This window comes from Mchenga conophoros, linkage group LG2 (genome assembly GCF_057382185.1).
Source record: "Mchenga conophoros isolate Kocher_MC1m ecotype Shallow Benthic linkage group LG2, M_conophoros_male_GT1.1, whole genome shotgun sequence".
Taxonomy (NCBI): Eukaryota; Metazoa; Chordata; class Actinopteri; order Cichliformes; family Cichlidae; genus Mchenga; species Mchenga conophoros.
Genome location: NC_140527.1, coordinates 32,578,532 through 32,594,037, shown reverse-complemented (window position 1 = coordinate 32,594,037; position 15,506 = coordinate 32,578,532). Strand labels below are relative to the sequence as shown.

At 40.1% G+C, this 15,506-nt stretch overlaps 1 protein-coding gene across 3 annotated transcripts; it reads right to left on the bottom strand.

The window, feature by feature from the left end:
- Positions 1-31: 31 nt before the first annotated feature.
- Positions 32-15,506, bottom strand: kdm2ab (lysine (K)-specific demethylase 2Ab). 3 transcript variants are annotated; one of them, XM_085296129.1, is made up of 23 exons: positions 15,296-15,506; positions 14,836-14,877; positions 12,279-12,417; positions 12,024-12,102; positions 11,889-11,935; positions 9,844-10,022; positions 9,532-9,638; positions 9,274-9,367; positions 8,388-8,541; positions 8,156-8,271; positions 6,522-6,648; positions 6,119-6,393; positions 5,930-6,007; positions 5,568-5,825; positions 5,072-5,200; positions 4,862-4,948; positions 4,471-4,695; positions 4,249-4,278; positions 3,004-4,049; positions 2,404-2,567; positions 2,114-2,260; positions 1,727-1,942; positions 32-1,635 (listed from the first exon to the last, which is right to left on the bottom strand). In XM_085296129.1, the coding sequence occupies exons 2-23, from the start codon at positions 14,869-14,871 to the stop codon at positions 1,454-1,456; spliced, it is 3,915 nt and encodes a 1,304-aa protein (XP_085152255.1). In that variant the 5' UTR covers positions 14,872-14,877; positions 15,296-15,506; the 3' UTR covers positions 32-1,453. The 3 variants fall into 3 exon arrangements, with proteins under 3 accessions (XP_085152255.1, XP_085152263.1, XP_085152248.1); XM_085296137.1 differs by lacking the exon at positions 15,296-15,506 and adding an exon at positions 15,139-15,241; XM_085296122.1 differs by lacking the exon at positions 15,296-15,506 and adding an exon at positions 15,064-15,190.

Sequence of the window (15,506 nt, the reverse complement as noted above, 5' to 3'; positions counted from 1 at the left end):
TCAGCTCAACAGAAATCACGAAACCCAGCCATTGTTTATCATTCTTTTATTTATTTTTTTCTTGAAAAATAACACAAATAACATAAAGTGAAAAAGGCTTCTGAAAATAATTACAATGCTACAGGTTCCCCGTTTTGATAATCTAAAAGAGGAAAAACACATTTACACAAAAGTATACATTTATATTCTTATATTCATTTTTAAGGGATATGGCCAGGAGGAGCAGTCTGGGAGGAGACCTTTGATATAGAGCCATAACACTATAAGGGAACAAAGAAATGAGCAGAACCCCCACCTCCCTAAACAAAACATCTCTACACTGAATCTGACAAAGTCATGTGAAAAGTAGATGGTCACATTTTTTCCTCTCTTTTTATTTGTAAATGAAAGCAAAACAAGTGTATCAAAGACAGGTGGGGAGCGGTTTAATCTAGAATAGTTTTGCTCTAAATGTTGTCTCTGTACAAAAACAAAGCAAAAGGAGTTTGGAAATTATAGCACCTGAAGTCTAACGTTGTTTGAAAATGCACCATTTATCTGACACCTTATCCTTGGCTCGTCCCCTACACTTAATGCAACCTGCCCTTTTGTTGGGGTGAGGTCTTGTTGCCATGTTGATTGCCTACTCACACTTTTAACTTTCTTACACACTTAGCATCCATATACACCATACAACTGGACTTGTGTCGCAACCAGTGACTTACAAAGCTGAATAAACATCTGGTAAACATAGGTCATTCCCGTAGCTCACGTTTCCCAAGTCTGACATCGAAGTCCTTTCACCTTTACTTTCCTTTTTTTTTTTTTTGTTTGTTTTTTAAGTATCAAAGCATAGCTGTTGTGCATGAAGCGCAAGTCATCAAACAATTGAACAGAAAAAGATATTAATATGCTTGAAGCACCCAAAAGTAGCTGAAATCAGTTAAGTTCAACAAAACAATGCATGTTTGTTCTGCGGATGAAACTCAAAGTCTCTGCTTATCTTTCTCAAGGCAGAAAGCTTGTGATGACAGTCATGACTGGCTCTGTCCAAAGAAGAGTTGATGACTTTGATATCCACAGGATGTATAGTCTAATACAGCTTTTAATTGCCTGCATTCTCCCACTTAGGAAAATTTAAAAAAAAAAGAAAAAAAAAAAAAAAGATGTTTTCTCCACTCACCACGAAGTCCCAAAAGAACAGCAAAAAAGCTCCTGAGTCCTTTTTTCCTTTTTAAGTACATGGCAAAATAAAATGTAATGAAAAGAAGCATCGTTCCAGCTGTGACATGCCATTTGACCCCTCCCAACAGCACCAGTCAGCGAGCCCTCCCAGTTTAGACCCCACCCTTCCTTTGCGTGGCACAGGTGCATGAGCTTCCCTGCCTCTCTCTGTTGCACAGATTCACATCAGGATCCACTCCCTCCGCTTTTGCATCTCAAATCACGTCTGCAATGACAGAAGGCGAGCCGCTTAGGATATCCGCTGGATCAGTTTTTCGTCCGATAGGCAGTAGAGTGTGTTGACCGACAGCTCAGAGATGAACGCCTCACAGGCCTTGCGGGAGACACCTTTACAGCCTCGTAGGTCAAGCAGCATGATGCAAGAGAGGCGGCGGAGATACTTCAGACACGTATCTGTCAGTTTACTGCAGCCTGGAAAAGAAACGTGAAAACATTTATCTCCAGTTGAATGAAACTTCCCAGAAATGCTGTCCAGTCCATATACTTCCCAACAGTTTCCTACCTCCCAGATTGAGTTCTGCGAGTGTGTTTCGCGTGGACGAGCCCACTGCAGTCAGCAGATTGATGGAGTGGTCGGTGAGACTGTTGCAGTGGGACAGATCCAGTTTTGTTAAATGGGGCATGTGGCGGATCACCAGACGCAGAGTGGAGTCGCTAATGTCCAAACCTGCTAGCCGCAAACACTGCATGGACCGCAACTGACTACGATTGTCACAGCCTGGACCAGAGATGAAAGAAAACAAGCAGAGACATTCTGTAAATTTGGTAAAGGAAAGGGAGAAAGGAAAAGGAAAAGACACGAAAAAGAAAGAAAACTATACTAAATCTATTACTTGATAATGCACATCGTATGATCCCTTTGTACCCTCTGAGGCTCCCCTTTCCTTACCTGGAGGAGTGACTAGATCCCTGATCTGAGCATCTTTGACGGCATCTGCATATCGCAGATCAAGTGAACGGAGTAGAGGGCAACCAGAGGAGCACAGAGCTGAAACAGAGGACCAGGAACAACCTGCCAGCATCAGATCCTTCAGCCCTGTAAAATGGGTAAGATTTAAATAGTGTTTAATGTCATACAATCTAAAAATTGAGTCCCCCTTTTATGTGTTAATATTGTTAATACATCTATATTGTCCCTTTCAGAATTCAATAATCCTGGAAGAAAACTTGAGTGTGTACCAGGCAGGCGGTCAATGAGCCAGCTGAGCTGTTTTTTAGAGATGTTGGTCCAGGAGAGGTTGAGTGTGACCGGCTGTCTCTTTATGATGCCTGTCAAGGCCTGAGGACTAACCGTGCGCTTGATGCTTAGGTCAATCCGCGCCCAAAGCCGCTTGTCTAAACACCTACAGATGAAAACATATGCATAAAGAACATATCTGTGCATTTGTAGATATATGGGTCAGCGATACAGTCTAAATAAACCATCTTTTAGGCTTTCAAAAGGGCTCACTGGGCCTTTTAACAAATACAAATCAAAGTGGTCTGAATTGATTTTAAAGACTGAAATCCAACTGAATCTTACTAAAATCTTTTTAACATTTAAAAAGTAGAAAGTGTGAAGCTTTTCTTTAACTTAATGCAGAGACCAGCTATAGAGGCCACATTAACCAGAGAACAAGCCATCATTTGTAGCCAGCACAAGTAACGTCAGTGATTTGTAATTTAAATTAGGTAGAATGGGCCTGAACGCGTATGTTTTACTTTGCTTTTTATGAGTGTAGTGAAACAAAAAACACTTTAAGGAGATTTGTTAGTAAAGTGTCAGGGAAGAGGTCTTACCATTTGTACCAGTTCTTGCAGACTGCCATGCAGACGCAGAGATCTGCACGATTTAAGTAGCGGAAGACAGACACCCACACCTCTCTCTCACAACTTGGGTTATTCCCGACACTCCCCCTTTCTGCTTCGCCCCCTCCTTCCTGCAGGGCAGACAGAGGGACGCGGAGATGGGGAAGCTCAGAAGATGAAGACGAGGAAGCTCCATTGTTCAGTTTGGCTGGCCTGGTCAGTCTCATTCTTTTTGAGGCCTCAAGTCTCTCTGAGTGGGAAGTGCGAGTGCCAGTGTGTCCACTGCGAGTCTGCGGTGGTGTGTGCCTATTTGAGTGCTGATCAGGACAGGGGCTGCGATTTCTAATTGGGGGTCTGAGGAGGGCTCTGGGCTGGCTGTGTACTGTGGAAGTAGCAGTGTGAGGGGCGACAGCCTCTAATTTGGGGACAATAGCTGACGGGTCCTGTTTGGCTCTGGTTGGCCTTTGGAGTGTGACTTTATTAAGATATGTTGCATCTCTGTCCCCTGTTCGACTTTCCTGCTCCATCTCCTCCTCTTCATCCTCATCTGCTCCATTTTGGTTGGCCATCTCAAACCCGTCCTCTTCTCTTTCTTTGGCTGCCTGTCCTTCCCGTCTCAACTGTGGCTGGTTCTCTTTATCACCTCCCCTCCCGCTGTTCTGCCCACTCTCTTCTTCTTCGTCGTCGTCACTGCTGCTGCTGTTGGTGCTGCTGCTGCTGCTGTCCTCACTGTCCTCTTCCAACTCTGCGTGACTCTGACCACCTCTGATGCCTTTTCCTGCCCCTCCTCCCCGCAGCCTCACACCTCGCCCTCTCCCCCTGCGGGGCTCTCCTTTGGGTGCAAGCACTAAACCATGGGAAGACTGCTGCTGCTGCTCAAAGGACTCGGTCTCTACTGGATTGCTGTGGTAAGAAGACCCATTCGCCCAGGTGGAACCTTGACCTCTGCCCTGAGGTAGTCTGCTCGCTGGAGAGCGCAGACGAGGCAGTACCCTGGAGCCCAGCAGCCTCGGGGAATGAGCTAGAGATGACGATTTCTGTTTAGAGGGAAAAGGCAAATATCAATAAGACATGACATGTTTCAGACATCAAATCTAGTTCTACAAAAAATGGTTTTGCATAATTGTGTCATCTGCTGCAGATATAAAACATTGAAAAGTTGATAAAAAAAACTTCACAAATGCAACAGTTTCAAATGCAATACAGAATAACTGCAGAAATAAGTGCACCACTTACTGTTAACATTTTGACCCGATCCAGTTTCAGCTGCAATAAAAAGAAAAGATGTAGGGAAGAGTCAGCTACAGAAAAAACTAATCTATGAATAGATAAAGTGTTAGCTTATTATTTAAAGTCAGAGACAGTTTCCCCAAACAGGTGTTTCAGTTGGAAAATCAGTAGCAACTAAAAAAAAAAATACAAATCAATGTGAAACAAACTTAAGTATCCCCAACTTACTCTCTTTTTATATCTGAGCTGAAGCTCAGTTGCTCGTTTGCGGCTCTGTTGATGCTGTAGTAGCAGTTTCTGAGAAGGCGGTGGTGCTGTTGGCCGGCCTTGGGGTCTGCTACGTTTTGCTGGACCCGCCTCTTCACCAACACCAATTCCTTCCCTGTATGAAAGTTTGGACTGTGGCAAGGAGGTTGAGCCTTCTGACTCTTCACTTTCCTCATCGCTGGAAGACTGATATGGGAGTGTCATTATTAATTAGTGTATCAACATCAACTATAAGGCAACAGGAAGTGGCTGATAAACAATAAAGGGAAAAGAAAAAAAAAACACGTCTGAAAGAATGAACCAGCTAAAGCAAGAAGGAATCAAAGTAAATGTAAGAAATATATTTAAGCACCTCTGATGCTGAATCTTTTCCTTGGTAACATTTGGGACACTCCCAACAACTCGGTAAGTCCTTATTGATCTTCCCCTCACCAGGTTCCTAAAACACAACAGGTAAATGTTTGAATTGGAAACTACAAAACCTGATCACAAATGCAAAAAGCATCAATGCAATAACTGTGTAATGTCCTTAATTTATACGCTAGATCAGAAGCAGACGCACCTTAATGCATTGTCGATGGGCGATTTCTGAACACACAGAGCACTCCATGAGGGTGTGAGTGATTGGATTTGCTTCATCTGACTCCCCCTCTCCACATATGGCACATCGTGCTGTGTTCGGTAACGCAGGCTAGATGGTGGACAAAATAAAGCCCGAAATTTTACATATAATGCTGACAGGACACTTGTTAAGCCTTGATTATACTTTCGGTGTCTATGAGTCGGCAAGGGTCTGAGTGATGTAACCTTTGGCACACACCTGCCTGCTTTTTTTTTTTTTTTTTTTTTTTTAAACTTAGCTGTCAGGTCTTCAGCAACTGAGTATAATCAAAACTTTAGAATGATTTTCCAGTTCAGTTTGTCAACACACTTTAGAGTAAGACGCTTCAGTAAAAGTATGTTTTAACAGTTTTCAGTGTTTCTTCTGCATGCATTTACAGATGGACAGCATAATTATTTCAGTGTATATAAATACAATGATGGGTATGAAATCTTACTGCTAGACACTGTCGCATGACGCAGCTCTTCTTCATGCGCCCAGGTCCACCGAACTTCCTCATGTCATGGCAGTACTGGCAGTTGCCACACTCCTTCCTGCAGCAGGCAGCACAGCGCTTGCACCTCACCCGTCTCCGTCTCAAGGCGGAGATGGAAGACCGTTTGGTCTTCTGACCCAGAGGCTTGTGGAGGGTGGGTCCCAAGCGAGGACGGTAAAGAACAGGTGTAGGAGGAGTGGGAGGCTGGTACCATGATGGCTACATATACAAGACCAGCAGGCAAAATGCATGTTATGATTGAGTCCCACAAACATCAGGCAGATGATTAAAAATAAAGCTTAGAAAAATAGTTCACTACTCACCCTTTCAGGCCATCTGACTATGGGCTCTCCAGTGTAGGCTAGCTTAGGGCTGTCATCGGCACAATCTGTCAGAACAGCCTAGACAAAAAAATATGGAAATGACAGATGAGTATTTGGTCTAAATATATTAAATAGAGCATGTGACTACATTCTAAGTTGATCAACGCAAGGAACTTTGGTGACACTCACCCTCATGTCCTCAAGCAGGCCTGCAGCATTCGCAATTCCTTCAGGGACGCACTTTTTGTGGCTCGGCAGCTCCTCCAGTTTTCCTAAAAGGTTCCACAGTCCTTCCAGCTCAAAGGGGGTCAGCACGGGCCGGGGTTTGCTAACTTGGATTGGTTTTTCTTCTTCGGCATCTTCCTCCTTGATCTTGATATCCTCATCTTCATCATTAGTGTCATCTTCATTGGAAGCACCATTACCAGTGTAGGCATTGTTTTCGAGGTCAGCTGGTGTTAAGCCTTAAAAAAGGAAGCATGTAGTGTTTAAAGTTAAAGTAAGTGATAAACAAATGTTTGTGTTCTGTAGGAAAGAAAAAAAAAAGGGGGGGTGGGGGCAGCGGTCTTTATCTGAGTACATTTATCCTTACCTATACCGAGGGAGTACTTCTTGAACTCAGGGGTGAGGTGCGAGATGTCTGTCAGACAGTAAAGGTATCTCTCCAGGACGTACCAGCACATCTCATAGTAAAACGGGTACCTGAACTTTGCTGGCACCTAGGGGATGTTGATAAAAACAGACCAGGAAGAACTGCTAAATCTTATATAATAATGATATATTTATGTCTGCATTTCTGTTCCTGAACTCCCCCTAGTGGATTGGTTCAATCTTTATGAAACTTGGCCCATAAACTACCTCGGGTACCAAGACTAATAACATCACAATATGGCGGTTGATTCAAATATTTACGGCAAATAAAAAACTGCTGGGTTTTTTTCTGCATATTTGTATCCAGAACCTGCGTGACTGAGGCCAGTTTGTAATATACACCATTTTTACGCAGGTAAATAAAACGTCCAAAGAACCACAATGGACATAAAAGCAACCAAGTAGTCACATGAACAATGGGTATGTCAATTCATTCGTTTGAGCTAAAGTGTTGCCTTGCTTTTTCAATTATTTCCTTCTTCGTTTCTATTTCTATCACAATTAAAAGCTCCTATTATTGATTATAAAGTGAAGGTTAAAGTGTTTGACCTGTAGCAAAATGTTGAAAATGTCCTTTTCTCTCTAAGAAACCATGTAAAGGTTCATTTTAAACACTGCTCAAAATCATATTTAACCCTAATTTAGTACTAATTAAACTATTTATGCTTATATTATAGGTAGATCAACATTTACAAATAACAGAAACCATATGTATAGCAATCAATGTAAATAAATGACGGAAATATGAGCCATACCACATACAGGATGGGGACATTGATATTACATGTGTTCCTATAGGAACATGTAGGAAGTTACATGCTTGTAATGCATCTACAATGGTTCCAAATTGTTAATAATTAAATGTCTTTTTTAAAATTCTCAGCTGCACCTATGCAACTATATTATTTATGTTTTTTGTTTTGTTTAACAGCTACTGTCAAGCACCACAAAAAAGAAGCATTTGTCACACGGTAGCTGTGGTTTTCACTTCTTCTTAGAAATATATATTTAAAAAAAATATGGTGTCACTGCAGACACAGCAGTCCAGATACAAGCTGAACACCTGTGTGTGTGGGCTAACCCAGCCGGATACCTAACCTGTGTTATAGCTAAATTTAAGAAAGGAAAAGAAACTTGACATAGTCTCAAAATAAACTTCATATTTTCCATAGCACATTTTGATTTCATCTACCAGTTAAAGTCACAGCATCTCCAAATTTATAATATACAACAATCTCTCACACAATTTGAGGTCTAGTTTTTCCTTTCAGACTTTTTAATGACCTGCAGTAACCCTGTCAGTGGGCTACAATTGTGTGGATAGTGCTTTACAACCCCTGGATTCATATCCAAGAACCAAAAGATGCATACATGTTTCAATTTCAAGAAAATGACAGTACTGGCATCAGATTTCTACAGTGGGAATACCCGAAAAGGTACTAAATGGTTTTTTTAGACTTGTCTTTTTCGCCCCTTGTAATTTCCACACGGCCCTGAATCATGTATTACATTACTCTAAAATCTCAAATGATTTATAAAGACATTTAAACAGTGAGCTGTTTAACTGCTGCTCACCCGTGTGCGATCCTCAATGGTGTAGATGTTGAGCTGCATCGGGATGTTAAAGCTGTGGAGGAAATTCCCCCCAAACACCAATGTGTCCTCTGGTGTGTACACAGCATGGATCCACCCTACACCATATTAAACACAGGATGCTTGTTTACATGTGTGAGAGGCTTACATACATTGTCTCTACCCTCGTCTGTAACTGTATGTACTAACGCTATTATTCTATTACAGAACAGACCTGATGGGATGACGAAGGTGTTCCCTTGATGGAGCTCTATCCTTTGACAGTCATGGCACTTATCCCCCAAGAAGATGTCTCCCTGTTTTCCTGATAAAACCCAGTTCTCATACATCTCCAGGTTCTGTGGTGAGGGTGGAATCAGCCAGAACACCTGTAGGGGGAAAGTAAATCTTAGTTAGAATCTGCAATGCATGCCAACTAAACAATTTGATCTTCCCTCTAGTCTGCTAACAAGAATTGAATTTATTAAAGGAACTGGCATGCACTCATAAAAATGTCCCCGTCAGTATTTACTGCATAATAACAAGAAGTGTGATAACATTAGATCATACTTTGATTTATTCTGAAAGCAAGACTGAAGAAAAGGACTGTCCCAGATTAAGTTTTTACCCAGCTGTTATAGGCACTGCTGTTAGAGTTTCTGTAAACACAGCAGCCTACCTGGATTTTTTAAATACAAAAGCCACAATTGTTAAGTTAGCTAATGTACCTTTACTATTATGTTCAGAATTCCTACACGCTTGTATCCATTTCAGAAAAAGCTCCAACTTATCATTTGCAGTAACCTCAGTGTTTGCATCTTCAGTAAAATACACCTTTCTTCTCCTTCTTGCTTATTCTCCTTTAATGCCACCAAATTTCTCTCAATGGTAAAGGCTGTAAAGTGGGAAACAAATTCTCCTTCTGGAAACCCTCTGTGAGTGCAGAGATGCACACATAGCTCCTTTGCTGCATGTGGGCCTCATAGTTAGCGTTGCAACTGTGCAACAACAGCCTACATACACATAGAAATGTGCCTGTTAAAACCACCAAAGTTAACAACTATTCTGATGGACACCTCGTTAAATCTATAGTTCTTGTGCGGTGTGACATTCAAACTGACCTTTCCTCCTCTCAGAATGTGGTACCAGACGGAAGTGCCTCCAAAGTCAATGTGGAAATCTGTGAAGCAGCCCTGCACACTCATGAGACAGTACCTGAGAGATATGAAGGCAGGATTGAAAACCATCAAACAAGATTAAAATGTGAACAGAAGCTGGCATACAGATTAGCTAGCTTACATTTGCATTGATATAGGAGAGGGTCATGATGGTGGTTTCTCTACAGCACAGCAAATGTTAAATGTTGTTAGTTTACTCACTTCTGTACTTTGGGATAGTGCATGTCTATGATGGCATTGGTGGAGTCCCTCTGCCTCTCCTTGATATGACGGGGCCACATGTTGTCCACCCAGTCAATAAGGTCCACCTGTGTAATACAGAAGTACACAATTAAAATTTCAGCACCAAACCCGAGACTATTCTGATGATCAGCACCACTTTCTGCTTAACACATCACAGTTGGTCAATAACTAAAGGTGAAGTTACAGATCCATTTTTTTTTTCCCCCAAACAGTTGCTTCAACAAGTACAGTTTCTGTAAACGTCATGTGTAAAACTGTGCAAACTCTCACCGAAGCAGGCCGTTTCACCAGGTTTTCCAGTCTGGTGTGACTGAACTCTAGACTGATGACATTGTAGAGTTTTTCTCTTTCTGATGGTGGCGTCTCATAGTACCGTCGCCACTGAGCCATCGACATCTCAATTCCTTTCTGGGTGTTCACATCCATAACGTCTACAATACGTCGACTACCTGTAAGCACATTAATGTCAACTGAGATCATTGCTTACTTTGCATAACACTCACCAGCAGGGCTGGGCGATATATCAAGTTTTTAAATACATCGATATATATTTTTATACGAGATATGAGATGTGAAGATATCGTTTATATCGATATAGTCTATGTTACGTTATAATTATACTTGTGCAGCCGCAAGTTTGCCTCTCTTTCGTCCACTTTTGTCTGTACGCAAAATTACTCTGCCTCACCTCTCTCCTTCACTGAACACAACTCCCCCTCCCCCATCATTTCAACTGCAGGCTACAAGAAGGACACAGAGGAGCTGGTCAGTAAAAAGAAAACATTTGGAGATTACTATTTTAGTGCTGCCAGCGTTAATCTCGTTAAAATGACATTAACGCTGCATTAATGCGACAAATCTCCGTTAGCGAGTTACCACGGATCGGCACGTGCATGGGGCTGGACGGTGTCAACGTGTTAACGAGCTAACCGCGCTAACGCGTTTGGCCTAAAATCCTTTAATTTTCTCAAAAATCGACAGTGCGCCTTATGTATGAATTCTGGTTGTGCTTACTGACCGATAACCGATTTTATGTGCTACATGGCGCTCAGCAATCTGTCAAAAAATGTTTTAGTACAACTTTGGTAAGCTACGAAGCCACACCGCTTGATGGATTGTCAGAGCATTACGGCTACCGTAGTCAGGAACCTCGTGGAGTACTACGTACTGTCCTTCAACATGATATTACCGTATTGTGTGTGTATAAGGACCACAAATGGCCTGATTACAGAGCGGATTTCAAACTCAAGGCTGTCAGTCACGCAGTAGAACTTCGGAACAGAGCAGCTGCAAAATCTGTCTTTGTTATTATGCTCAGCATCTTTTTAGTTTGCATTTTGACTGCACAATTGTGAGCTTTTTGTTATGCACAAAAACAACACTGTTATTTTATTTATGGAGCATTATTATTTAATAAATGCTGATAATTTATTTTACGTACATCTATGCTGAATGTTAATAAAAGTGCCTGTGTGACATCTGGGACAGCTTGGACTAAGAACTCTTTTTTTGTTCTTACTTTATGGCTTAAAAATAAAAAATAAAAAAAATAAAAAAACGAGATATATATCGTATATCGCCATTGATCGCCCAGCCCTACTCACCAATTTATAATGGATATTTTGTAAACCTTTACTCCATTTTTTCCCCCAATATGCACAAATTTTTGGAAACAAAACAAACCAACAAAAAAAACAAATAAACAAAAAAAACATTACTACGTTTTGGAGCCACAATGAGCAGAACAGTACACAAGTTAAAAATCAACTCTTCAGTGCTCTGTGGGGCTGTTACAATACAAGAACTATTTTCTAGATCATGGGTGCAAAAATTTAAAAATAAATAAATAAATCAAATCAAGAGGCGTTTAAAAAAAATAATAATAATAAAGATTATAACAATAACAATAAGATTAGTAAAAACAATATTTTTAAGTTGAACAATGTAGTGCAAAAACATTTTACAAGTATAAAAATATTATTATAAAGTGTAATTATATTTTAAGATTCCATCTGGCAGTGTCATAAAAACAAAAAAGAAAATATTTAGGCTTTCTGCTGTAGTGCTGTGGTTTTAGTGACATGGCTTTATATTTTTCTTGCCGATAAAATGTTGCTGCTTAGGTGGGCTGCCACATTTTCTGGTAAAAAAAAAAATTTAGTGAATGCAATTTTTGATGCAACCCTCCCAATTATCCAAGCTTAGGATTGGCACTAGGATTGGCACTAGGAGTACACTAGCGCGTTACCCCTGAGGCTGGGTTTGTGGCTACTGGTTAATTGCTTCCTCTGAATGGGGATAAAATAGGAACTTACCAACAAACAACTTGACATCACTCACGCTAAAATCCGGATCTGGCATTCTGTAAGAGAGGTAATAATTTTACTATTACTTTTCTTTGGTGAAAGACACACAGTGAAAAGAGTTTTCTAATGAAACCAGTCCCTTACTGCATGCCAAGGCCATCAGTAGTCTTGAAGATAATGGGATCCCTGAGTCCTTCCCTCTGGATGTATTCAAATGTGAATTCTAGAAAAAAGATACACATATCAAAAACAAAACAAAAACCCCCAAGGGACAAGAAATTTGTAGATAGACTCTTACAAAAAAATAACACATCAACTCATCTCACAGAGCTCTAGATATAATCACAAAAGGTTCTGTTTTAAAAAAATAAAAAATAAATTTCAGTACACTAGTCTCACCTTTACCCTCCATGTGTTTGATCAAGTCACTGCCGAATCTCTCACACTCCAGCTTTTCATCCAGGTCAAACATTCGTTTTCCTTCAATTTCATCATCGGAGATTCCATCGTCCTGATAGCGGCGCTGTGTTCGCGTACGCTGAAGACAAATAAAGGTTTTCAGTTAAAGTCTGTGCCATCCAAACCCTTAGAAATGGCTCGGGGTTTAGTTTCACAAAAACTTAAACTTAATAAAACTTAATAAAGTTTTAACTTCACAGAATTAAAAAAAAAATAGACATGTTTGTTAATTTATCATTTTATTCCTTTTATCTTCATATGGCAAAAAAAAAAAAACCCTGCTCACAAACACCAAACAAATGAATATACACTAAAAACATGTTTACAGTTCATATTTGAAAGCTACATATTCAATGTATAATACAAAATAATCAATTACAGACACTGCAAGAAATATTTTTAAAATACAACATGTAACGTAGATCTAATGTCCCCATTTGTTTTGAGATCAGCGACTACAGATAATATATAGAATTTCTAAGAATTTGAATGTTTTAAAAGTAATTTCCAAACACTATACAGATGTTGATTATCCCGGTACTCTAGGCAGTTTATATAGTAACCTTCATCCAGATTGGTTAACGCATAGAAGAGAAGCTAGTGAACAGACATACATGCATACGCTATAACTATTAGAGTAAGATGTACTCTGGGGGCTTGAGTCTCAGAAAAATATAAATTATATTAAGGTAAAAATTTGTACGGCTTCATAAATTATGCGACACAAATCAAGAATTACAGCTACGCACAACAGCCATCCACCAAGAAGAACAACCAGACTTTCCAGTATTTTCCAGCTTCATGATCTTAACTTCACTGTCAACAGATATCTCTCAAAACAAGGTCCCAAAATTGCAGTTTACCAAACAGTTTCCAGTGCATAAAGAGCAAATAAACAAGGTGCAATTTTGTCTCAAACCCACATCCAGCATAACTCTCAGTTATGAGGGGGAATCCCCTGTCAGCATAGCCACATGGGCCTAGACCTGGCAGAGGTTTTGATAAAGCCTTCAGCCTTTGGCGATAACCCTGTGACGACTGTGATCAATCAGCAGAGTATTGTGAACCTGGTGGAGTTTTGTATAATAAGCTTAACCATTTACAAATGTGGTACAAGTGGGTATTTAACTGTGTTCATGGTTACTACACAACAATAACTAAAAGAAACACAGTTTGACACCTTGAGTTAAATACTCATAGAAAATGAAGAAAGAAATGTTTGAAAGTTTTAGAAAATATAAAACAAAAAGAATTTAGACTTTAGCCTAGTTTCCACACACTTCATCACATATAGTAAAGGTATCTTATTTATAATAATCAGCTGATACTGACGAGATCTGATTGGAGGCACACACAAAGAAATAACTGAGAGCTGGATAAATTAAATGTGCTTGAGAGGAAAACCACTGAAAAACAGCTGTATATTACTACAATATACTTAAACTATTATAACACTAATAACTGGATTACCTTTTGGCATCAAGTTAAATTTCATTATAGGCATTTAACAAGACTTTAGACCTATACCACAACATTTTTAAGAAAAGAAAGAAACTGAAACTAGCAATATCAAAGCTTTAAGCAAAGAGCTGGATAGATGTAAGCCCATCCAAATTCATCAATCAGTCAGACACAAAAATCAGTTCATCTGGTAAACAAACAATACAGTATTACAATAGCAGGGGTTAATCTTCTACACACTGCCCCCCTTTAACTCCCCTCCTGCCATTCATCCTATGTGCACTGCTTGGCAAAACAGATGGATGAAGCACATGAATTCTGTTCTCAGATCTCCCCACCCCCATCTCTACACCACAAATGTAGTATTATTTAAGATATAATAGTCCTTACTTTCAAAGAACACACAGTTCCTATTACTATTAAACTAAAGCAAGTCAATATTACCAACGAAACCAAAGCTAAAGCTTCCAGATAAAGCAATAAAAGAAGAAAGCATAATTAATAAAAATAGTATTAAGCAACCACTTTATGTGTGCTTTTATTAGGTTTTCGTGCAATAAAATAATAATCAACAATGACAAGAAGTCTTTTTAATAATATAAATATACCTAATATTGAACCTCTGCCCCGGTAATAACAGGAATCAGCTGGTGCCATTTTTTGAGTACAAACCGCAGACGGTAAGCTTGGAGTTTATTGCTTTACATCGACAGGGAAGAGGGTGAAACAGGGTCACAGCACAAATGCTGTCAGTTTAGACACTGAACTTGACCTTTTCCTGAACCCAGAGCCTTTACACAGGTTCACTGCCGTTATCATTAGGGTGCCACACAAAACAAAAATGGGACCATTACCGTGAACACAATGTGCCAAAAAAAAGAGAAAAGAAAAGCAGGCCGCTCTAAAGAAAACATATCAGTTCTCATTCACTAAATCGCTTATTGTCCATTAAAAACCCGCATTGAAAACGAAGAAGTTGCCCTGCTAACATAAAACAACGAATCCGGGGATTTAACAGTTGGGTGAAGTTACTTACCAGGCGCTTGCTGTACCGTGTATGAGAATCCTCCATTATTCTCTGGAAGCGAAACAAAAGTTTCTGGTCACACAGATGAAATATCCAACCACTGTCCGAGTATTTTAGTTTGTTTTTACACCCAGTCGGACAGAAACACACCCCCTCTCAGCCAGATACCCCTGCTAACGTTAGCCAACAGTGTTACTGTAGCCAGCAAGCTACGGTTAGCACAGCACATATAATTACCAACATAAACGTTCATCTCGCGTCATTCTATGATGATAACTGCCTATAAGAGTAGCTTAATTTTAACACAAATACCCGGAACCACCGTCTCAATTTTCTTCCGTTTTTTAAGTGGCCTTATCGGCTAGCGTAGACTAGCTCAGTTGGCAAGCCCTTTCTTGAGTCGTCCGCTATCGCTAGCTAGCTATCGTTAGCCTCTGTACACGGTAGTTGTAAGCTTCTTTATCATTACCTCCGCGATTTAACTCCTTTTAGTCGCAGCGGTCACAGTAATGCTTCCCAACTAGAGCGTCCAAAACCTCCCAGTAAAGTTTCTCCCCATGTTATGGGATAATAGCTGTGTATATTGTTATGTTTATTATTGTGCGATAAAGTTAGAACGGTTCGAAGCCAAGAGACGCCATTTCCAGCTAGTCAAAAAACATACACACGAAACGGAAAAA

What these genes read in the sequence shown, in the direction of transcription:
- kdm2ab (XM_085296122.1), bottom strand. An exon ending in TCATGCGACAGTGTCTAGCA is followed by an intron (nt 5,201 to 5,567) that starts GTAAGATTTCAT and finishes TCCACCATCTAG; the next exon opens with CCTGCGTTACCGAACACAGC. An exon ending in GGATCTAGTCACTCCTCCAG is followed by an intron (nt 1,943 to 2,113) that starts GTAAGGAAAGGG and finishes TCTCTGGTCCAG; the next exon opens with GCTGTGACAATCGTAGTCAG.